The sequence below is a fragment of the Haliaeetus albicilla genome, chromosome 3 (genome assembly GCF_947461875.1).
Source record: "Haliaeetus albicilla chromosome 3, bHalAlb1.1, whole genome shotgun sequence".
Taxonomy (NCBI): domain Eukaryota; kingdom Metazoa; phylum Chordata; class Aves; order Accipitriformes; family Accipitridae; genus Haliaeetus; species Haliaeetus albicilla.
The window spans coordinates 5,284,056-5,309,552 of NC_091485.1; the positions used below are offsets into that span (position 1 = coordinate 5,284,056).

The window sequence follows — 25,497 nt, forward strand, 5'->3', positions numbered from 1 at the left end:
ATGCCAAGACTAACACTGTTAATACTTCCTTGACATTGGCTGAAGATTCCTGCCTGGTGCATAATAGCGCTCACCTTTTTCAGCACGATAACACACGAGCAGCTCAGCCTACCAGTGTTTTCCTCCTCTATTGTTTGCAACTGAAAATTGAGCTTAAAAAAACATTACCTCATCTTATGAAAGCTATTAGTTTACACTACTGATTTCCCTCACTGCAATTACTCCTTGTTCAAGATAACCTATGCGCTACCTCATATTCCTGTATCTCTTTTACTGTTAATAATGCCTCAAACCTTACATTTTTGATTTACTGAAAAAGATTCAATAGCAACATGCTAATGAAATGTCTCAGTCAAGAACCCTATTAGTGTCCTTACATTGTTTAACATCTCCTTTTCAGCAGGATCTGCTGTCACCTCTTGAGCCAACTCCCTGCCCATCCCGTAACTCTTCCAGATTCCATACACTCCAGCACAGTATTTTCCTATGTAAAGGTCATACAAAATATTTATCCAAGCCCACAGAGTTTTGACCCACTGCATTTCCTCTGCCTCAAAAATGATTTAAAACAAACATATACATGAGGTTAGTCATTCCAATTCTAACTTTGGAAAAATCTCCCCTCCACTGATTCTTTCCTTCAGCATTTATTATGAAGTCAGGCCCCACAAAGGGCTAAGACTAACAAGCCTGCTGTAGGTCAGATCACTTTCTCACTGTCCTCAAAGGCATCATCAAATTTCATACTGCCTTACTGCTTTCTAGTCATAGAGGATACTGATCTGCCTCAATATAAAACTAAATAGTTGTTGCGAGCCTGAAACTTCATACAGCCATTCTTTCAACATGCAAGGACACGGATTAGCACTAAACTGTCTTGTATTATCAAACAGTATCCACTAGGAAAACCTAGTGACAAAGATCCAACAATTCTGCATCATTGCATTTTACTGTGAGCAGTTTAAAATTTTAAAACTCACATCCACAAACAAAAAGAACCTTTAGCACTTGCATCCCTGCCCATTATTTTAAACATACCAAGAGGAATTGTTGGTGTTAGTTGCAACAATCAGGTTCCTTCTCAAATACTGGAAGAAGGAGCGTAACTGAGATGGTGGGGAAGGAAAAAACGTACCTTACGTTTTGAATTTCAAGTCGTGCAACTTTTCTCATTATTACTACCTAAGCATTTTATTTCTAGAAGGAAACACTATTACTGAAAGCCAACTAGTCTAAAAGCAAAAATCACAGGTACTAAGACATAAGTGTCAACTCAGAAAGACAACACAATACAGAAGTGATCTGACACTGTAAATTTTATCCCTTCACAAAAGTCAGTTTACTGGAAATTGAAAGGCATACTTCCCAAGTGGTCATTCCTGGTAACTGAGTCAAAGTAAAGCAATAATGGAAAATTCCTGCATGTCTATATCAAAAGTTACAAATAAATTTGCATTATTGCTCAATATACTCCTATTAAATACACCCAAACATGGTATGTGAGCACATTCTGTATATACTAGAACAACAACTAACATTTTTCCCCATGCGGAAAGCTTATGTATTACAGCCTGTAACATGACAGAGGTAACATCAGAGACAGAAGTGAATTAACCTTATCACAAAATTCAAACACCTGAAATTTATTGGAAGGCTTCAAGAAAACCTGGATATAATTAAAGTCAAGTGCAATACTAGATACCAAGTGCAGTCAAGTCTGTCTCAAATGTGTTTTTGAAAGAGGAACATTTCCAACTCTTAGCTTATGTGCACCTTCTACCCTTTGCCTGGACTTTGGACATGTTCCATCTAAACACTGAAACACATTACAGGGAAAAAGACAAGAAAGGCCATTTCAGCCTTGAGGACTTAACATACATTTCAATTTGGACTGTAAGCAATGTAGTGGAATGTGTCTGTACTTCAACTTTCTTGATAATGATGACCTAAGAACAGCACATACCACAAGTTATACTGATTAACTCCTTATGATACCATCAATACCAATTCCAGATTCATCAAAACTGTAGTATAAACACCTTTAAATAAAAACAATGGACAAAAAAGCCTATTGCTTCACTATTCTGCCAAAGCCAAAAATCCATGAGAAAAACGGCACCACTCTCTTGAAGTTAAGTCTTTATTTACAGTTGGTCAGGCTACTGATATTCTTTGAGATAAGCATTTTATAAGAACAAATTTGCAGAATCAAATTATGCAGCTAGCTTCAGGTTTCTCAATAGATTGAAAGTCCCTCAGATTATTTCCATAAGCAAAATCCACCTTCCTTCTTCCTTTGCCCAGTTTTAGGATACTTGGTTTTCATTCACACTGCTACAGGTACAATCACTAGGAAAAGAAAGTACCATCTAGCAGAATGATAAAGAGACCTATAGCTATAACTTGGAAAGTTTCATAAGCCCATGCAGTTTGCTAACAAAGTTTGATGAAAATCAGCTGCATGGGCTCTATAAAGAACCTGTTGCTACAGAAAGAAAAGTCATATCTCTATTCTCCCTGTTCTCCAATTGGAGATACCATGAATGTTCTACCATAATTTTAAAGATGTCAGTACTAGTTCGAAATTTCAATATACATACTTTGTTCTTTCCAGTGTGTCAATAGGTTGTACGTTTAGACTATTTAATCTATCATCTTTGTATTAAATTTAAATCCACCTCAAATTTACTAGTCTTGAGCATCCGTGCAGTGCCAATAAAATATTAGAAATGACAACTTAGGAATATCTATTTGCTTAAATCCAAAGCATATTTCTCTCAAGCTCTTCTTACCATTGATGGTGTTTTTTCTTTGATGTTATTTTTCTATATAATCCCTCTATGCCTTTGAAAGAAAGAAATCCTTGCAGTAAGAATTCTGTGTTCAGATAGCTGCTGCAATGCTCAGTATTTTTCAGTCTGTTGTCACTAGAATGGGAGGAGTCTTCAATTCCATTTATGCTATCAAATGGATGAAGGCCAAGCTTTGAGTATTCTGCTTTTCCTCATTCACTTTCCACTATTTGTGGTAGAAATGTATAATCCTGTCTATGAACGTAAAGCATACTTATGTATACATGAATATCAGCCTAATATTAGTTCAGAGTCTAACATATATCCAAACTTACAGCTTTCATAAATCACAAGCAGGTGCCACTAGCCCACAGACATACAACTCTGAAAAATTCCCAACCTTAATTTTCCACTGATACGTTGAAGTTCTTTAAAAGCAGAAAACACTATACCCTATGCTTTAAAAGAGGTGATCCTGTTCAGTTCCAATTCTCCAAACTCAGACAGGAGAGAAAAATTCAACAGATTTCAGCAATAACAGTAAAAACTGAGAAAGTAAAAAACCAGAAAAACGTATTTACAACATTCACAAGACATAGTATGCCTTTTTACCCATATATGTTATCTATGTCTAGTCATTTCAGAAAGCACCTTCATTTTAATAACGTATTACTACATTAATCAATACATTGCTGTAAATTTGTCTTATAGATAATCATGCCATGTGATATGCATATTTAATTTCTTAAAAATAAAGAATTATCATTTGAGCTGGCATCCAGAAATGAATAAAGTATGGAGCAAAATCAGATCTATAAATCAATGTCTTGATGTGAGAAACAGTTTCTCTATAGCAACACAGAAAGACTTCACTAGTGGGGAAAAATCTGTTCAGAGCAAAACTTACTTTCCTTCAATACGTGCCTAGCTGATTCCTAGACTGACCACAGACCTGAGTTACTCTTTGCTCACAGAGATAAAACTGAATGATGTTGGCAATTAAAACAAACACACATGCACAGTCAGGCACAAACTTCACAAAGTTAAATTTTTCTGTTAACATAAGCAGAACTTGGATACAAATTTTCTAGAGCTGGCTTCAAACCCTTTTGAGAACTGGACCTTCCGACACAACCAGAGTGCAGCAAAGCCTGTTCTTAGGCAGACATCAAGGTTAGATAATCAGTAAGGGCTATCCTGGCAGATAAGGGCAGGCTCCCTCAGTACAAGTATGAAAGCTCAGTACTTGAAGAACATAAATCTGCTGGTAAACCTCTTCCTTGCATTAGCCCATAACATAGCAGGGTAGTCACCGTCCCCGCTTCTTTTCAATAAAGCGATAATGGGTCCTGCATTACCCCTATGGCAGTTCAGCATTATAACTGCAGGAAAGGAAGCCCTTCCGATTCCCAGATGAAGGAGGTAGCCAGCAGGGATAGCCTGGGGATACGCTGCAGGCAGAGAGAGAAATCAGCTGGGTCTAGAGTTTCAAAGGGGTTCCTATTTACCATATTGCACACACTGCTTAAAGGATGAAGTGAGAAGCAAAAGTTCACTTGTACTGTGCTGGACTTCAGGCCAAGCGCTAAATCTAAAGCTGCATAAACGCTTGTTTACAAGGAAGAATATACTACTATGCACAGATTTCAAAAAGTTTTAAATTCCTCATTTTTCAAAAAGGGCCTTGTGCAAGGGGGTGGGCAATTTTGTTAGCTCATTGACAGACAAGGCAATCCTATAGGACATGCTGGAGATGAACAACGGAAGTTGTATACTAATCTCTTGCATCTTCTCTTATATATCCACTCTCCTTGTACTCCATTCCCCAATCTCAGCTATTTCATATATAGATACATATGCACATATATATGTATATAAATATACATACATATAGTATATAAATATATACTAAAATATGAGACTAATTCCATATGTATTGGAATGAAAATCATCTGTTTACCTGTCAAATAATTCCCATTTCAATAAATATCCAACAAAGTTCAAAAATAAAATCAGTCTGCAAAGAGAACTGTAATAATACTTAGGAAAATATAGTTTTCAGGCGAAGTTTTGAATCTCCCATACGAAAGCACTGTATAATCTGAGATACCCAACAACGCAGCTTCCGCAGCAAAACACTTATTCGCAAATAGGGCATATTGGATAAAACAAGTATCATACACAAAAATTCACACAGTTATACTTAAATTCATCCACAGTTTTTCTGCACGGTCAGATAATTCTACTGAAAATTGACTGAGTGAAGGTATTTCCTTTGTTTTCATTTAAAAATGAACAAATACTTTTATACCCTTCAGTACTGATTAAACCAAAATATTTACAGAATAAAATACAGCAAAAAAGTAGAGTATAAACCTCTGTTAATCCCCTTTCCCTCCCTGCTCCCAGATAAAGAGACTACATTGAAGTACAAAAGACTGAACAGGACTGTCCTACTAAGCCATGATGTCTTCACTATTTACATCATCTTTGCACTTCAGAAAATATGTATTGACATCACTACAGGAATTTACAAGGCCTCCTCCTTTTAATACTACCAGTCCTGTGATGGGAGAAAAGGAGGAGCACATTCAAATTTGGGAGTTCCCTTTAAATATGAATTACTTATTCATAGCTGATAATGATCACCAGATCTGTTTCTTCATCGTTCCCATATCATACAGAAGACCTTTTTCCAGATACAATCTGCATGCCATGATTTTATGACATTTCAGTTGGTTGACTTTAAATAAAATTAAAATAGCACTTCATAAATCCATTTCATAACCAGTAATTCTGCAATTTGTAATGGCAAAGCTACATCTTCAGCATCTTTTGGAAATCCCATGCCTCAGAGTCACACATTCAACCTTCTGCTTTCAAACAAATTTCTATGTATTAAAAAAAAAAAAAAAAAGTAGTTTTCCAAACTTACGTTGACTTTGAAGCTTTGTACTGAGCCATCCAAAAAGTGGACGTTACAGATTATCTCTGATCGGGTTTTCTCTTTTGGTAGTTCTGATGCTCGTATGTTATTTATCCTCCCACCTAAGGCTCGTAAACGGGAGTTCATAACTATTGCTGAATAACCTATAAAACAAAAATTATGTTTAATAACAGTTCTTATAATTCACTGTTTCATCTATGTTTTTTCAGAGAAACCCACAACATCATGAAGACTTCATTATACCCCAAATACCTATAGTAACAAACGCTTCTTATAGAAAAGAATAAGTTGTAAAATTAGCATGTTGTACACAAGAACATAAATGCATATATAGAGGGGCTTCCCTGTTCTAAATGTGAACATTCTGAAGAGAATCACAGGTGACCCCTGCAATGTATACTTAGGCTAGGCATGGGCCATTGCCTTAGTTCAAATCAGTAAAAAACCCAAACAGCTATTCTAAAGCAGGAAGGCAATGTCAAGACAAGTTTTTGTCATCTGTAACTAGTAAATCCTTTACTGCTTTATACATTTCCTACATATTTCTATATTTACCATACAAGATTGACTACAATAAAACAAATAGGTTTCTTCTCAACTGACAAAACAGACTTGAGTTAATGCAGATCACGTTTTGTCAAATAGCATTTTGTTTCAGGAATATATACACAAACACCATATGTAAGGCAACCAGAACTAACATTAAAAGCATGTCAATATTTTACAGCCTAGCATACATAAATTCATGAAGCCAGAAATTTATATCCAAGAAGAGCATCCCACAAAAAACCCCCACCCTTTTCTTGGAGTTGTTTGTTGCTTTTTTTTTTTTTTCCTTTTTTTGGAAAAATCTTCATGAACACCAAAACTCTGAAAAGCAGTTTAAAATGAAAACAAGAAAACCCCCACCAAACAGAAAAAAGCCATTCATTGAAAAAAAGAGATGAATTAAATACAGTCAAGCCTGTAAACATTGCAAGCCTCTCTTCATTGGATCAGTTTACCAATTAACATCACAGCACATAAAGCCAGTTGGCAAGCGAAGCAGAGGATAGTTTTCCAGGTTAATTACCATACCAATTACCAAATCATACCTCACTACAAAGGCTAGCTACAAAGAGACTTGCATAATATGAAATGTTTCCTAGACTGCTGGCCAAGCTAGACAGGACCAACATCAGGACTGTTTTGCAATCTCCCCTTATTTGTGTATCTGCCTTAAAACACAGGCTGGCTTTTCTTTTAAGCAGCTGAAGAAACTGAACAATTCAGAATAAAATCACTTAAAGTTCTGAAGCATCATATCTACTCACACATCACTACAAAAAGCAAATGTGAAGTGCACAAAGAGCCATGAGATGCAAAACTGTATATAGCACCAAAGGCAACAAAGCAGTGCAGTGATCCATCCTCATGTAATAATGCGTAATCTAGACTTAGAAGCAGCTATAACAATTCCCTTCTCACAGAAAACTCAGAAGTCAGACACACAAAAGCATTCAACAAGTACTCTCTTTTTTTTTTTTGTCAGCCAGTTGATAGTTTGCTGTTTTATATTTTCTAAAACCAAAACTGTAATTTGCCAAGACTTGTTTATTTCACCAGCACATTGCATTTTTTCCTAGTAAATCAGCAGTATTTTCCTATTCTTTCCCAAAGGTGTGGGTTTAGGGGTTTGTTCACTTTGGCTTTTAGTTTTCTTTTGTTTATAAAAGAGGGGACAAAAAGGAAGAGGTGATCTTTAGGTGAATTCTGAACAGTATTTCCATATAAAGCACTATACAGCCCTACTACTTTGAAATTGTTCTTGATATACAGTCTGCAGTTAATCACAGTATGTTAATTTTCTTTTTTTTTTTTTTATTACCAAAAATGGGCTTTCTTATTCAGGAACGGTTGTTGCTAAATAAAACATGCAGTTATCTAATTATCAAGGACAAACAAAAAGGTGAAGACAGATTACGACTGTGTACAAAGCCTTCAATCTCACATTCTTTAATTTTCTAGCAGCTAAGTTTTAAACTATTTATTCAGCACTGTGTTCATCTTTTACCAAAAAGCCAGTTGACTACATGAATTATATTGCAAAGTCTTTTCTCCCCTTTCTACCCTGAGAGGTCAAAAAAGAAACTTTTCACTTGCAGAAATAGCTCTCTACCCACTAGTCCACTGATGGGTAAAAGCAGAAAGTTACTCTTCACTTTGGGCCAGCCACTAAATGAGAAAGAAGGGGTTTGGTAGCCAGATTCAAACCTTCGTCAGCCCAGTCTTCAGGGCTCAGTCTGCATTGCGACAACTCATGCTCCTGGAGCTCACAGATTTCTCCACTGTTGGGAAAATGCTGTTTGACCCTTCTGCTCACACTCCCCAACCTTTCTCACTTGCCACCCACAACGCTTCCTATCTTACACTTCCACCATTCCCTTTTTCCAAGTATTGTTCTACTTCACTTCCACCTTAGACAGGCTTCAGCAGAGAGCAACGATCACAAGAGTCTCCAGCACTCAGCTCCTGACCTGCCAGGAGAAAGCAAGAAAATCACACTCAGCCCCTGCACTCCAAGTGCAGAGCGTGCTGCAGGATGAGCCATGCTTGGAGACCCTGCGGAAATTTTGGTATCTAATCCTAATCGCCCTCCAGAAGAGCATTATTTTTTCAAGTGTTACAATATAGCTCTGTCTTGCTACTCACTTGTTCAAGCTTCAAATATAGAAGACGATAAAATAGCACTAATAACATTTATATATGCTTGCTATCCAGAAAAAAACAACAAAAAAAAACCCGAACCCAAACTATTTTATAACTGTGAAAAAATAACCCTGAATAAACAAATCAATGATTTTTATTTAACTGACTGTGCATAGCAGCACAAACAATTACAGGTCCATTTCATACCAAGGTCCCTCCCTGTAGAAAGCCTAGCATGTCACCGGGATAACCCAGCCCATACTCGAGGTGGATTTAGTAGGCTAAGTTTAATTTTCAGGTTATGGTCACCTATGTTTTTTCATAACTTAAACCCCTAACATTTCTTCTCCTCTTATGTACCAATTTCTACATGAAATTCAACCATTGACCCCGATACACCTTATTATACTCTCTAAACCCAAGCCCAGGTCTCCATTGAATGCTGTCAACTAGACACAAGAGATGACAGGAATGTCACCCTAAAGCTGTCTTGTGACAAGGATGAAATTCCATTTTGAAGTTTTTCCCAAAATAGCAAGAATTGTGGATGCTGTCAAAGAGATCGTATAATATGCATCGTTATTGCTGAACTTCAGCATGTCCTTCAGCTCTTTTCTACCCCATAAACCTGCTAACAGTCTGTCTCCTAGCATCCATAGAAGATATCCAACAACTAACAGTAACACGTACTTACATACTGCTGTTCCTTATAAAATCAGAGAGGTGCTCAGTTTTAGATTAAAGTTACGGTTGTTTTTTATGCTAGTTCTTCACAGTTACATTTATTTTAATATCTTAAGGTTATATGCTGAATGCCTCAACGGAAACAGTAACTTGGAAATCCGTCACAAGAAATTCAAACCTGCTAGTATGACCAATTTGCATTGAGTTCACAAATGAAAACTTGAAATTCCTTGATTTCTATAATTTTATGTAAAATCAAACCAGTAACACAGCCGGAATTCACAGTTTGTGTTTACAGCACGCAAAGCGCCCCAGCTGAAGCTGTCCTTGACGGAGCCAGCTGACCATGGAAACTGTGCCAAGGCAGGGATAAACGGCTGAGTGTTTGGACACCACAGCCATTAGTCAACTGGAGCTCAAACGGCCTCATCAAGCCCCAGGGAACTGCCACCAGCTGGGAGTCCCGAGCAGAGAAAGCCAGACTCTCTACTTCTCACCTACGTGGCCTTCAACGTTACTCTGCCAATGCACGTCAAGCTGCTGAAGGAGCTGGTTTACAGGTGTCATGCCGCAGGCCTACGCCATTTTGCGTGTCCCAGCTTAACGTGCCGTACGCTCAGTAACTCTGTGAGGAAACAACACTGCAAATCCCTAGTCTAAAGGGCAGGGGAAGTAGAAAAGAAGACAGGTGAGCAGCTGCGTTATTAGCACCTGCTCTACTACTTTTCTTCCATATATGACCTGCATTTAAATCTGTATTTTAAATAGGCCCAGATTACCAAAATGGCTGATCAACCTCAGTGCAATATAAGGGGGTACGTGGAAGCACATGAAGCAACCTGCAATGGCAACTGCTTTTGGGATAGGCAGAGGGTCACCAAGATCTCAGGCAAGACCCCGATGCCAGCTGTAAACACTGGCGACCAGCCTCCAGCAACCAGGACCAGCCATTACATGCAAATCCCAGCTCCTGCTTTGTAGCCTTGAGCGGGAGGCTAATTCACAAAACAAAGCAACAAAAAACCGTAAGACAAATTTGAACGTTATCAACAAGTGAATAGTTTAATAATTATTGCCCTTTCCCTAAAACAAAGGTCTTGAATCCAGAAAGTTGAGAGTTATATTTTAATTAAAAAACAAAAAAAACTACCCGCAAAACACAGTTATTTTCACCCTGAGGTATAAAACAAACACATGAAATTCTATCCCATAATCAAACCATGCAACAGGCTTACAGGAGCAACAAATACAGCTACAGAAAGAAGTTAATGTTTTCCAAGTACATTAAACACATTTCTGGACAAGTTTGGTTATGCATGCCGCCTTCTACAATAACGCTGCAGTCAAGCGGAACAAAAATAACATGTTTTCCTCATCTTTTGTATTGAAGACTGACTTTTAAAAAGACTTTTTCCAAATCAGCATGTAATTTCTTTCCAACTCACTTAGAAATTGTTGGTGAAGAAACTTATGACCTGATTCTCAGTATAACTACCATTTATGTGCTTGTTACCAAGGAATTAAATCAAGTGCAGATTTGCTGAGTATATACTGAGGACCTTCTATATATAATCACAATGTATATAACTGAATAGTTTTGGAAAAAAAAAAATCATTCATTACCACCATTTCATTGGGTAAATGGGGATATTTCTACTCCTGCAAGTGGGTGCATGCATGTTTTTTCTAGAAGGGGACTACTGCACTCTTAGAGTTCTCAGAGTTTCTTTATAGTCATGACTGAAAATATATAGTTCCATGTTGGTCTCTTGAAAATCATAAATAATGCAGAATCTGTGGGAATGTCATTTTTAAAAGGATAGTGCTTCTAACCCACTTTCATTGTCTGAATAACCACCCTGACAAGGAAGGAAGAAGCTATAGTACTAAAGACATGGCCAAGTCTTGTATGTCCTTTCAATAACAGTTACATCTTAGGGTTGCCTGTTGCTCTAATTTAAAAGATATGAAATAAAGTAAATAGGAATATAAAGAAGTATAACAAATTAAAAGTGTCTTTGTATCAATGTATAGCCCTAAGATGACCAACACAAATGCTCTTCAGCATGTAGTAGCTTTCCCTATTTGCTGGTTAAAATAATCTCCCAAATTATCATCAGAAAAAAACAACCCTAGTGAACCTGAAATTTTTGTAGTAATCTATATTCTGATCATTATTCCCATGTAGTTAAGAATTATTTACACACTTCAAAGCCATATCTATCATCAATGCATCTTAGTGAGCGTTAAATTATCCAGCCAGATTTTCCAAATATAAGTCTGAAGTTTAATTCAACACCTATGAAAAACAGCTTCTGTTTTCACCTTCTGTGGAGGAAATGCTTCATCTATTCTACATTCCCAATGAGAAACTAGATGTGTTCCCATTAATATAAAATTCCACTCCAATATTTCACAGGAAAATCCCATGAGGTATTTAACCACAATACAATATTTGCAAGTTTCTATACAAATTACAGGGCATTACTAAAGCAACAACCAAAGTAAAAGATCAACTTCATTTTGAGCAATGTGTTCAGGTTATCACTTGCTCCGTATCTGTAGTTATTTACCACAAACTTTTCTTGACATATTGATCATAAATTATATAGAAAGTAAATTTGGAAGCCAGAAGTATCGCAACATGATGAAACTTCATATCACTTGAAAAAAATCAATTAAACTATAAATATAGAACAAGCATTAAAGCCTTACAGCTTATGGTGTAAAAATACCTCCAAATTGAGATACAAAGAATAAAAGACCTCTTACAGCATCTTCTTACTTAGAAGCAGAATAAATGTTAACATCCATGCTGAAAGTTTGTGTGCTTGTAGACACACACGCAACCTCCAAAGCAGTACTGCAAGTTTTCCAACCATTACTCTTCAGACAGACAGCAATATCATTATAATAGTAGCTCTTCAGCCCCAAATTAAAATCAGCTTCAAAAAAACTAAACATTCAGTTTTCTTATATTTGCTTCCATTGGCTAACATCTGTGATATATTCCAGCACAGTAACATTATTTACCTGTCATATAAATAATGACTAGCTCTAACAAAGCATTCTGAGAAGTTTATCAAAAATTGCATGAAAAAGGTTTCAGTCATTCTAGTTATGTTAAGTTTTCCAGAAAAACAGATCTTACAGGCAGAGATTCTTTACAGAAAATGAACCCATTAAGAAAAAAAAAAGAATTATAAGCATAGGCGTTTTAAAGTTATACCTTAAATAGGTATGAAAATACCTGTATTAACATATATTCTTGTACATATTGCCAGCCCAATATTTATGAGAACTTTATGAGAATTTATTAGAACAGAGTAAAGAAAAAAGTCCTTCCATAGCAAAATATAATGATACCTCTTCTTCATCTGACAGTTCTTTATCCACAAATAAACCTTCAGGGTAGACCGTATATATGATGATATCTCTATTTGCTTATTTAGAATGTACTTGAAAGCATTTTAGTTTCAACGAAGGTAGTTAAGAGGAGAAATGCTTCGATTTAAAACCAAAAACAAACCACAAGTAATTTTGAATACTCTTTCCTTTGCTAACCTCCACAAAATTGGAACCTAACTTTTTATTTTACTTTTAAAAGCCAGTAAGTGGACAAACTGGAATGTTCCTATGTCTAGAAATCAGGAACCTACCTAATTCTCAGTAGTCATTGCCTCTAAGAAGAAAATCCAATATATAGAGTTGAATAAATTTAAAAAATCCCCACACCACTACAAGAGGTTAGGTGCTTAATTAGCGCATAAGATTAAGTGCTTTGCAAGCCTTCCCTGCACTTCATTTAGCTTGCCATTATAATATATCTCTAGTAAACTCATATTGTGAAGTGTTTTCAAGAGAAATCCAGGTATTTTGAACTCTGGATTCAGCAAGAACACACATGAATGTCAAAGATGGACTGGAGGAGGTGGGCAGGAGAAGAAATAAGCTGGAGTTTTAGTTCCAGCATTACACTTTATCTTGATTGACGTGTCCCAAAGATCCCACTAAGCCAATAACACACTGAAAGTAATGCAAGCACTGTGAGAAGCTGCAAATACCTGGTGCAGATAAACCATGCAGCACAGTAAGCCACCCACTCAATTCAATCCTGCTGCCTGGTACATACATACACTCATGCAGCTGGACTGGGGACAACACTTCCGTTGGGGACCATCCAGTCTCCCAGAGGGTGGCAGAGAGGGCCTTGATGACAGACTCAGTACTCTCAAAATACTGTATAGGTGTAACAGAAAAGGCTTTACTCTCTTCAGACCGTTACTATACATTAATATTGGTTAAGTTACAGAAAACAGACCTGCACTTAAAACGACAGAGTAACAACACTACGTAAATGAATTATCCTTGAAAAAAAGGAAAAGTCATGTCAAATATTTGTTCTGTACATATATTTTTTATATATATATATTCATTCTGAGACAAGTTTTAGAGACAAAGGCTCTACTTCAACTTTTCTCAGTTTCTTCTTCCTCTTCTCCCTCCCCTTTTTTCAAAAGGTTTGCATATCAACAATTCTTGCTGTTAAGACTGAAGAGGACACAGACTGGCTAGCAATAAAGCAGGACAGGATCCTATTACAGGCTAATAAAGATTATTTGGCCAAAATAGTGATTTTTTTTTACATACTCATAGTCTTTGCATGCGGGGAAAAAAAGAATCATCTCAGCCTCTCAGCAACACATTCGACAGCAAGACTGGTTATCTGAAAACTTAATCTTGAAATCAGATAACCTAAAGGTAATTAAATTCTAGAAGAGTTTACTGGTAGAAAAACAATACTGATCTTCGATTTCAGTACTTGGGTTCTTAACATCCTTTAATCCAACTTCTGAGGAAAATACTCTGGTTGCATTTGCAAAGGATCAAACCAGATTGTATGAATGACCCTTCAAACTTCAAGGGTGTGAATCTGGTCATGCCAACTTCACTGATGCTACTTTACATACATAGAATTAAACCGTGCACCTAAGTCACGGCAGGATCCAATCTTACACAGCATGAAGCATTACTGTTAGACCTTAAATACTGGATTAGCACTAGTACAGAGATACCATCTACTGCATGCAGAATGAGTGAGAGAAGAAAAACAAATGGAAGGAAAAAGCAACTGAAGTAATAGCAGAGACCTGCTCCCTACACTGTTCAAGTACTATAAAATACAGATGAGAACAAAACACACTTGTAATGCTTTCTCATTTTCAGTAGTTTATATTGCTCATGTAAGAGATCTTTATGATGTTTATTTTTATAAACCCATTTATAAAATAAACACCTTAAGCCAGCATGTTCAGGGCAGTAACAGCTCATTGCGCCATTTCCTGCACTGTGCCAATCGAAGAATTCAGGAACTCTACAGCTTCCTCTATCGCCTGCCTCAGCTTTAAACCACACCACGGCACAATAGAAAGCCATCTCACCAAAAAATGCAAGAGCTATCGCTAATTTATTTCCTAAATAATGCCTTTTTGGGGCTACAAACAACATTGAGTGAACTCAATTTAGAAAGTGCAGATTGAAAGTCAAAGTTCACCTTCCTCAGCTTGATAGTGTCTTATGTTAAGAACACTGAAGAGTGGAAGAACATGAAAAGCCAAGTCAAAGTGGAAGCTGAGCGTTGCAGTACCCAACTATCAACATTTCCCATAAATAGTTCAGGATAGGCTGATGTATATGAAGGTAATTTTCTTTAAAACTAACTGCCATGTTGTAAAATCAAATAATCAAATATGAAGCTGTGTCCACACCTACAGTATTTGGGTAAGCAAATAATGCCATTAGTTTATATATAATACATAATTTATGCCTTCAAATTTTCAAAACCAAATAAGTAAGCATTCACCGCTGAATTTTACAAAGACAAGCTACTAAAATATTCTGAAACCTCAGGTATCGAGTTAATTACCATAACAAAATTTAAATACAAAAAGACCTCACATTCCATTAGCAGGCATTAAACTGTATTTCATGAAACTATTGTATGACAGATGAGAACCATCATGTCAATTTTACTGCCAAGTAAAGTTCTGATAATTTAACAGAATTTTAAATCATCTGCATTACAGATTCAGGAAGGGACGCAGAAAAACAAATAAACAAAAGCTCTCTATAAGGATTAAAACAGATATATCCAAACCATACTTTTAAAGGGGAAATTTTACTGGTTTACTATATCCATAGCATTATACTAGTCAAACAGTCTAGAAACTACCTGTGCTACTTCTACTGATCTTAAACACAGAAAAAAAACTTAAAGTAAACTAGTAATTATCCACACAGATGACACACTATCCACTAGGCTTGCAGGTCAATACTAATCTCTACCTCCTCTAGTGTAAAATAAATAAATAGAAATTTCACTTTTGAGAAATCACAGTGACAAAACTTTGCTGAGAATGTCAGAAAAGCATCAAGTCACCATATCATATTCCCCACCTGAGACATGCTGTTTTCTGATAGAGGACAACAGTTCAAAGTTACTATCTGCAAGTTAAACGACTACTGATCTACACTGAAACGACATTTCATTTGCTAATGCAGCATGATGGCCTATAAATAAAAAAAAATTAAAAAAAAAAATCACAGTATGCAGGCAATAATACCTCTTATGAGTCAACTCCTACAGGTGTGTTCAAAAAAAAAAGCTTTCAAAAACAAGCCTCTCCTCTTATCTCAACAGCATGTCCAAAGTAATTTTTTTCTATATATTAGCCAGTCCAATAAAATATTTGCCACAATATTTGCCTCTGATTAACACATTACATTTTTTATGTCAAAGCTACAGTTACCAAACATTTCATTCTTTTCAACAAGACTGATGTTATCGTACCTTGCATTTCATCCTCTTTCTTTAGAGTCAAGTTTAAGATGTTTTTTAGAGCAGTAAAGAAGCAGTTCGTAGGCAGAACAGAATAGAGACAGAACAGAGTATAGACTCAACACAAGGCTGTGAATCTAAGTGTCCATATTCTATTTCTGATGTTGTCACTAACAGCATTTTGTGAACAGGTCACTTTCCTCCTCTCCAAATTGAACAAGGATCATGACTGAAGTAATTGCCAAAGCATATTTTTTTAAAAACTTGGAAAAAGCAGGCAGCATGCTGTAGATAACTGGATCGTGAATAAAAAACTTAAGAACTTGTTGTTACAATGCTATCTACTTCCATAGCATGACTGAAGAGAGTTTCTACAAAAGAACCAAAGGGAGCTTAAATCCGCCATCTCAGATGCTACTGGCAGTGATGACTGATTTCCATTGCCAAGGGGGGAAGAGAAGAAGAACAAACACCTTAATCATGGCTGTGACAGTATTAATGCCACAGAAAGCTAACTCCACTTTTAAAGAAAACGGATATTCCACACGAATTTCACTGATGCATTGTTGCAAAACCTGAGAAATAGCCTGAATTTACAGATGACTGAGGTTTCTTTCTTGTTGTGGGCACAGCTGAGTAGTGGATCAAGACTGCGAAATCTACCTGCCACTTGAAAAGGGGATGAAAAGCAAATAGAAAATAAAGAGCAAGAGGAGCGAATTCAGAACATCATACAGCACTATGCAAAACCTGCACTAGTGAAGTTGCCACCTTAGAATAATTTTGTGTTTTCAATTAAAGTCTCCTCACCTAGACTTTTAATCAATGAAATTGTGAAAAGTTTGGAAGTGCTGGGATCTCCAGCTGCCTGAGGTTTATTTGAAGTATTCAGATATAAAATAAAGCCATTAGTAGTGATGCCTTCACAAGCTTACACACATGCAACATCAGGTGTCCCTACATCAAAACGAAAACTGCATATTTGCCCATCATTACTGTTAAAGATTTCTAATATTGCCCATGCATTAGCTAAAACAGTTTTTATTGCTTTCATAAACCTCAGCAGCAGGCAAGCAACAGCTGCCAAGACCAGTGACAAAAGTTTTCTGCTGCAAATGGTACTCTGCTGACAAACTCAAACAGGTTCTTAAGCAATTTTTAATTATATGCTAGGTTTTGATCAGAACTCTTGATCCCATACAAGACAAAGCCAAATTAAAGTTTTGCGCTGTCACCCAGTGTTTTCCATTGATGGTTGTTACTCAGTCTGCATCTCAACACAACATAGGACTGTGTGCCATTCAAACTTGGGAAGAAAAAGTTTCATCACTGGCAGAAAAAAAACCCAGTCCATATTTTATGCAAGAAAACTTTCCTGTTGGAGAAACATCCAGATGTCAGAAGAAGGCCTATCTTGTAAATTGTGTTAGTGAACACAAAACACTCTTTAGATGAGTTATCTTTCTGCACCCAGACTTTTCTTTCAGACCTTAAATTTTCAAACGTGATGGAACTGTTTTCTATACATTCATGCTTCATCTATTTTATAATCCATGTTCTGCCATGAGCTTTTAAAATATATTCTCTCAAGCATGACAGAGAACTTCCGCTATAAAGCTTACGGCCACAAAAGGTCCCCAAAGGGATCTGGAACAAAGCACTGGAAATCATGCAGTTCACCACAGAATACTATTGAAAAAGATAAAATGGTAGAATAACTTAACCACAGCAATTCTTCCTTTAAAAAAAGGAGGCACACAATAGCAGTCAGAAAATTAAAAGTTATGTTATGAAGGGAATTTAAAACTGACAACCTAACTTCAAGCTATAAGGACAGAAAAAATTTCTTTTAGACTCTATAGTTGTATTCAATTTATCCTCCAGGACCGTTCAAAACAACACAAGTTCAGAAGATCCTTAAGTCTCACAAAACTGATTTGTTTGAAGGAATTACACAAAGTTCTACCTCTCTAACTACAGGAAAGAACTTGAAAATGTGTTGCAAAAGTCTTGCAACTCAGAGCCAGAACCTAAACAACATGATGAAATTAAAACACCTCCTGATACTTTGATCATAACTGTTACACATTCAGATTAGCAAAACCGAAGGGGTTCATGTATGAAGATTACTTGCCATGTGAGGGAACTGGGGGAGAACTTCTCCAGAAAGTTTACAAATGTGGTGATTTGTAAGTCTTCAAGAAGAAAAAGCAAATAGACACTGAGAAAAGCCAGCCTGCAAACATCTGCACTTTGTAAACAACTGTCATGGAAGAACGGTTTTCTGCTATTCTTTCCTCTTTATCTTCATCTCATCTTCCTCCCTTTTTATGACTGGCTGACAAATTTATATCTTAAGCTTACCAAAGCACACCTTTTTTTTTCTACCCCCTTTGGTTTATTGCAGAGACTTCAAAACATCTACGATCACATCAATTTGTTATCTTCTATCTAATAAGATCAAACTGTTTGCCAGGACCTGCAGTGGCACTGACTGCACATAGCTTTTGCACAAGTCCTTCTGCTGCATGAAGAGATTAGGTAAACAAAAAAAGAGCAACGCTGCCACCCAAAATGGCTAGCCATTTTTCCAATCCCTGCACATGCTTGGGTGTCCTCACTTTAAAAGAAGAAAGCAATTCCTACACACAGTGAAGAAAAAAATAGAGTAAACATAGGACAGGACACATCCTAGCTTGCAAACAATCTGTGCTTTCTGTTTTTCCATGAGCATTTAAACAGTGTGTGCTTTAGACCAGCAAAATCTAAACGTTTACATCTTTACATCCCTGTTAGGCAATTTTTTCATCACCCTACAGCATTAACACGCACCTACTAACCACAGCTTACCATGCCACAAGGAAACCACTCTAAAAAACATTCATCTAAAATAGATGCTCAAGTGTCTTCCCTCCATCACAAACGCAATGATCTTTTGGTCAGCTCCTCCCTTTCAACAAATTAATTCACTTAAGCCCCAAAATAGTCAAAAAGCAGCCGCTCGGTCAGCATGCAATGTGGTTCTGGTGCCAAGCTTAGCCACAAGCTGCTGGCTGGCCAGGCAGCTGGGTCCCAGGCAGCACAAAACACTTCCCTGGACCCGGGCAGGCAGAGCACCCTTCCACCATCTCAGGGTGGGTGAGAATATTAGGCCAACTTTTAGGCAAACACCTTCTAAATCCTCTGCCATGAAGCTACTGAAATGATACACTTATTTTTCTCAGTTATGTGAGCTTTAATTCACAGTGCTGGCAAAGAGATAAGTCTGCCTGTTCCAGTGGCTACAACTGATGTGGACAGGCTCAGGCTCTGTTCTGACAGCTGGCAGCCAACTCCAAATCAAGCGGAACATACTGGGAACCTGGAAACCTGAGGCCAGTGAAGGGGATGCCCATGAGAAGGCCCAGGGAAGGTGGCTTGCATTCACAGCGAGCAGGAACCATGCAAGCCACAACTGGAGTTTGGGGGAAGTAAAATGGAACAGGGTAGAGTGGGATTTTTGGAAAGGTGACTTGGTAAAGAGCTGCTTGCTCAACTCCTTTGGGTTTGGTTTTTTTTTTTTAGGGATTTTTGGCGTTTTCTTGAGTTGGTTGTTGTCTCTTCAACTCTCCTACTGGCATATAGTGCCTTCACAAGCAATTCAAGCCCACTTAGGTGGTTTTTGTTCATTTTTAACACAGCTGTCCAACAAATGAGCATTTATAACAAAGCTTCCTGTTCCTATCTGAAGTAATGCAAGTCTCTTGAATGTCGTATTTACAAGCTTGCTAAAGCTCCCATGCATAGCCAGCCTCACAATTTGCAGAATTAAACAACCTCCTTGTTTGAGAATGCATGTCTATTATCCACTATATAGCAACTGCTTCTATTTTTCAGAGTTTTAAACCTGGGGGCTAGTTTAGTTTTTACATTTCAAATCACTTAATACAGGAGACAAGGCCAGGCATTTTTAAACACACACAAACCAAAGTTTGCCAAGTAGATCTGACGTTCCCCAATCCTTCCTATTCCAGCTTTTGTATTCCTGGCTGGCAGGTAGAATATCTATCTACTTCCTGCAAAGCAATCTTAGCATGCTGTGGCAACCGATTACAGAGGAATGCAGGCACTAGGCCAGCATTGGTGGTTTATACTGAAACAAGCAAAAAAGGGAGAGCTTTGCTTACAGTGCTGAGATCCAGTATCTCTCTCCCAGTTACCCCACACCGTTAGGCGCTTTCGCATGGCAGTGATAATGAGGAATGCCTTCCAACAGGCAAATTCCTCCAACTTAAAGTGGGAAGGCTGGGACAGGCAAAGAGGGAGTTGACTGCAGCACCTTATCAGGTCAGAGCTATGATCACAGAACAGTTGGACTGAGAAACAGGACAGAAGTCCACAACCACTAATGCTTTCTTTCCTTAGTGTTTCTTTCACAACCCTGCAATACACCAAAACTATATTTTAAAGGAAAGGCATCAAAACAAGCACTGCTTGAAAACACAATACTGTGTTTCTGGTTTTGCTTAAGACTAGTCAATTGACCAAAAGCAAGCAATACAGCAAATCAATAAACAAAACAGCTCATTTCCCTGGAAAGAACTGATTGTCATGACAGCTTTAAAGGAGAAATTAATTTGAAATCAGTTCTTCAAACAATGTTGTCAAGCTTATTTTACCTCATTAACTGAATAAAGGAGATTAACAACTTGATTTTGAAAGCTATTAGCTAAACCTTTATATAGATTTCTAATATTTAAGCTTATGCTGTGATCAGTAACAAAGGTAATGACCCCTATTCCAGATTGCCTACCCTAAATTACACCTGTGTAAAAATACTTGGCTTAGCTTATTTAATCTTAATTGCTTTCCTGGTGCAAAATGTACCTTGTCATGACCAGGTAAGTGGTCTGCTTGCCCACAAGAGCTTTTGAATGTGACATCAATATTTACACATGCTGAATGCACTCAACCCCCACCTGATCTTTGGAATCAAAGTACAAATTCTGGCCTATGCCACATACACTTTCCTACCATTAATAAAACCTAGAATTTCACCTAAACAAGTTTGTCCCTTGCAAAAACAGGGTGGGGATTCAACTTCAGCATGTAACGGGAATTAACTGCCAAATCTAGCCAAAACTTCACCGAAATTGGTAAGCAAGGTATCTAACCTTCAACCAGGGTAAATTCATGCAGTAGTACTGTCCCCCTTTTCAAGCAATATGACAAGAACAGGAATCCTTTCAAAGTAAAGGCAATTTGCAAGACTAGACAGAATAAGCGGTAAAACAGTTTTGTTGGGGACTCAATACAACAACAGGCTGGCTGCCTACTCTGAGCCAGCAAATGCAAAGCAGCCAAAGAGAAGCTCAGCAGCGTGCTTGAAAGGGAAGTCTAAGAGAACTTCATAGCGGAGCTCTGGCTAGGAAGCAGTTCAAAACCTTGAGGAAAAACAAAACAAACAAACAAAAAAAACCCAACCCACAAAAGAAATGCCTCCTGGTTTAATTCTTATTGTGTTCACGAAGAAAGGGCTCCCCTTCCCATAAATTTCCAAATCATTATATCAGATGATGTTCGAATGAAAAAATAAATCAGAACCGATAAGGCTAATTGAATCAACGATCAGCGCAGGCTCTGAAGAGTATAAGGAGTTTCGAGTAGAATAAGTAGAAGATCAGACATGAAAACAAGTACTAGATAAATAAAAGCATAACGGGATAGGTTGGAACAAAGCAAACAGTAACGAGTATGACAGCAATGCAGAGAGTGGAAGAAGAAGAAATTAGATATGATAGTGGAGGGGACTTATCTGGTACCTTTAAAATAATGAATAAAGTTCATTCCTAAGGAACTATATCAGAGCCAGGCAAAAAAAAAAAAAAAAAAAAAGGACTTAGGATGGGTGATGTTCTCATTTGTACAAAATTCTTACTAGAACCATTAAAAAGAAAAGTGAGGGTTTAGACCATCAATTACTCTGAAATACAAGACAGGTTTGGGGTGGGGTTTGTTTGTTGGGGCTTTGGCATTTGTTAGGGGTTTTTTTTAAATACTCTTTGAAATTTCAGCATCTTTTGTGGGTTTCCCTTCATAAATATTAGATAGTATGATTTCATGCTGAGCCTGAAACTTTTCCTTGACAGCACTGCTTTTTAGTCCTAGTCAATCTCAAACGAAGTTATCTGCACAGTTGGGTAAGGATTCAGATGCATCTCATTCAACTGTTTGGCATTCTCTTCCTGCTGAATTTGTCCTCTTTTTATCCACCATTACTCAAATACATAGTGTACAGACAGCTGACTAACACTGACCACATATGCACCTTACCTTCTGTGCCAGACATGCACTACTACACTTAAATACAGATCTTAACTTCTTGTTTTCCAAACAGATAAAGGTTTGACCTGCTGAAGTACAAAATATTTTGTCAGCATTCACTTTTAATGCTTCCAGACCAATTCCTCAGCTCCACTCCGTTACCATCCCCAGAAAGTTGAAGAGGAAGGAAAGAAAAGAGAAGGAAATGAAAACCTCAAAAGAACAAAGATGACATCTCTGTCCAGCAGCATCATCACAACCATTGTCACAGACCATACTAATTACTTTCTTCCACCCCAGGCCTCCAACCATATTTCAGTATACAACAGTTTAGCAAACTATTTTCCTCCTACCTCCAAGGACTTTACGTTCAATCACCAATATTAAAACATTAAGGAAAAAAACTGGCAATATTGTCAAAGACATACAAAATTAAACTAGTACACTGTAGCGTAGTAAGCTTGTAAGAAAGGTGTAGATACGTGTGGACTATGTGCATTCTTACTTGAGCAGGTTAAATCAGAGGAATCATACTGTAATTTGCTCCATAAGAAAAACAATATTAATTCAACTGTTTTGGTTAATTAATCAAACATTTGGAGGGTAAAGAGCAGGACATCAAAACAGGTGAAGTAAAGTTAAGTCCTTATGAGGCTGTAGCATTTATGAGTCCAGCTACTACTGAATAAGTTTATTCCAGTTCCCTCTTCATCAACTTTACTGTTACCAAGTCTAAGAAATTTAGTATTAAAATACAACTCTCATTACAAATGCAGTAAAGAAAGGATTAAAAACTTTTATGAGCAAAGGAGTCATGTATCTTCTGGAATAATACTGAAAGCCAAAATAAAGGAAATTAAAGGAAGAAAAGATAAAAATTAATTTTGGTTTATTACAGCCAACTAAGACATCATTTGAAGCATTACTTAAGAGCCAAAAAAAAACCCCCACTCCAAAAAACCAAAACCCCACCAAACTCAAAACCAAACCAAAAAAACCCCGCGTCTGTTTCTGGGTAAAACACACCTTTTTCAAAAACTCAAACTACAGGTTTCAGATGGCCACTTTCCTCTGGTTTCCAGCCATGCACACCTCCAAAACTGGACCACAAACTAGGCTCTAAAACTGAGTTTGGAAGCAATTCCCAGCCTTGCTGGGTGTCCCCACACTTCCCGAAGAGAGCAGCTCCAGGATCCCAAACCCCAGCACACCCCTGCCCACGCTGTCAAACCATGCCCTGCTGCTGACGCTAAAACTGAACGTGGACATTCAAGCAACTCGTTAACCACACGGCCAGAATTCCCCGCCAGCGCACGAGAAGCAGGTTCACAAACAACGCCTAGAGATGGTGTTTCCAGAGCACCCATGAGGTGTGCTAATGCAGGAGGTTCGCGGTCCCGTTGCCGAGAAAAAACCCCAGGAGAATCCTGGGGGCTGCATGCCTGGAAAAAATGGACTCATCGCCAGTAGTGGGCATTTAAAACCGACTGCTTTATTTTAGGGCTAGTCCATTTGAGGACCTTTTCCCTCCTTTCCTTCCTGCCCCGCCAAAGGAAGCCATCACCAAAATTACTATATTTGTAATTGTGCAAACAGTAGTTAATTATAAATCTAGCAATCAATACAGAAAGATGACAGCACGCCAGTGCCTGAAGCAGTGCTATCTGTTTGAACACGGTCTGTGATGGCTGCAATTAAGGAGTCAGGGAATAATAAGAAACATCTACATCAAACATCTCTTCTTGCAGACAAGCACAATGGAAACACCTTGCTCCCCACGTCAAGAACAGGTCCTAAAGTGGTAAGGTGCCAGGGGAAAAAAAAAAAAGGTATGGTTGATCTAAACACAAGGGAAAATAAAGATATCAAACAATAAAAGAAAAAATAAAATCAACAGCAACAACACAGAAGGTAAAAAAATAGAAAGTTTTTACTTAAGAGAAATGCTGACCTTGTAACAGTTTTTTGCCTGCTGAAATGCTTTTACTAAGACATTTGCCACAGTTTCCCATTAAGGGGGCAGGGGGGAAGGAGAGCCCAAGAGCAACAGCCAAATTCAGAGGTAAGGGAGAAGGAGTCATTATAAAACAGGCTTATTAAGTATATCCATATATATGTATTCAGCTTTAATTGCAAGGTATCCAAACAGTTTGATTGAAACAGTATCCAAAAGTTGCTAAACAAACTCAACCCAAATTATAACTTAGCCAAGTAGTCCCTACACTTAATTTTACATGCATGTCAGTCACAGGTTAACACATAAGGTTTTGAATATTTAAGTATATTTTTCCATGAAGTAGCTTACAGGACTTTGTTATCTCCAGTAAGAGACACTTAAGTTCAATTCTGACATTCAGGTCTAAATTTTTAGGTTTTCTGCTGCATTGTACACATTTCATGTATTATACATGCAGACATCACCATGCTAATACAGGTCTTAGGGTTATTTCCTAAGCCAGTGCACAGCAGAATTTCCTTGGCAAAATTTGAAGGGCTAGTTAGCATGGTGTTACAAAGAATGCCAAAAGAGTACATTGACTTTTGAATGATTTCTACAATGAACTGCTGGGACAAAACCAAAAAGACTTGCTGCGGGAAACCCAACCACTACAGCTGGTCATTTTGGAAGAAACAAAACAGAAAAAAAAAAACCAACAGGATTTGTCTACCTCGAAGTGTCTTGAAACATATATATCGCCACTATCTATAAATTTGTCTTAACATGCTCAATTTGTTCTGCAGCAAATATATATCAATATGTATATTATGTGTCTATATATACACACACAGAGCCATAAAATCTTCTTCATTCAGGCATTCATCATTTACATATAATCAATAATAAACCAAAAAAAGGTATTTGGTACTACTAGTCAAATGCTTTCTGATTATATTTGAAACTAGGTTTTTAAACAGTACTCTAGCAGCATGGTGTGCATCAGGCAAAATCCTATAGTAGGCAACTTGACTGAGAGCTCTTTCCTCATTTTAGACTGCTGTCATATAAATAAAAATGAGTATCAGTATTATAGTGGTTTCTCTAACATAGAGCAACAGTGTCAACTCCTTTAATAAGGGTATCGTTGTGTGGTGGTAAAATTTTGCATTGGTGGACTGACTTACCTCCCACATTTATTTTTCAATGGAATAAAAAATTATTACTTTGACAAGATTAATGTTATTTTCATTCAGCCATCACCAATATTTTAGAAAAACATGGCTATATATGACCTAGATCATAGACA

The 25,497-nt window shown here is 37.4% G+C and overlaps 1 protein-coding gene across 3 annotated transcripts in view; it reads right to left on the minus strand.

Annotated features, from left to right (window-relative positions):
- Positions 1–25,497, minus strand: part of PTPN3 (protein tyrosine phosphatase non-receptor type 3) — a 171,203-nt gene that overhangs the window by 92,121 nt on the left and 53,585 nt on the right. For all 3 annotated transcript variants that reach the window (XM_069778723.1, XM_069778722.1, XM_069778724.1), the window contains exon 2: positions 5,728–5,882. In XM_069778723.1, the coding sequence (XP_069634824.1) occupies positions 5,728–5,882 (155 nt within the window). The remainder of the gene's footprint in view (positions 1–5,727; positions 5,883–25,497) is intronic.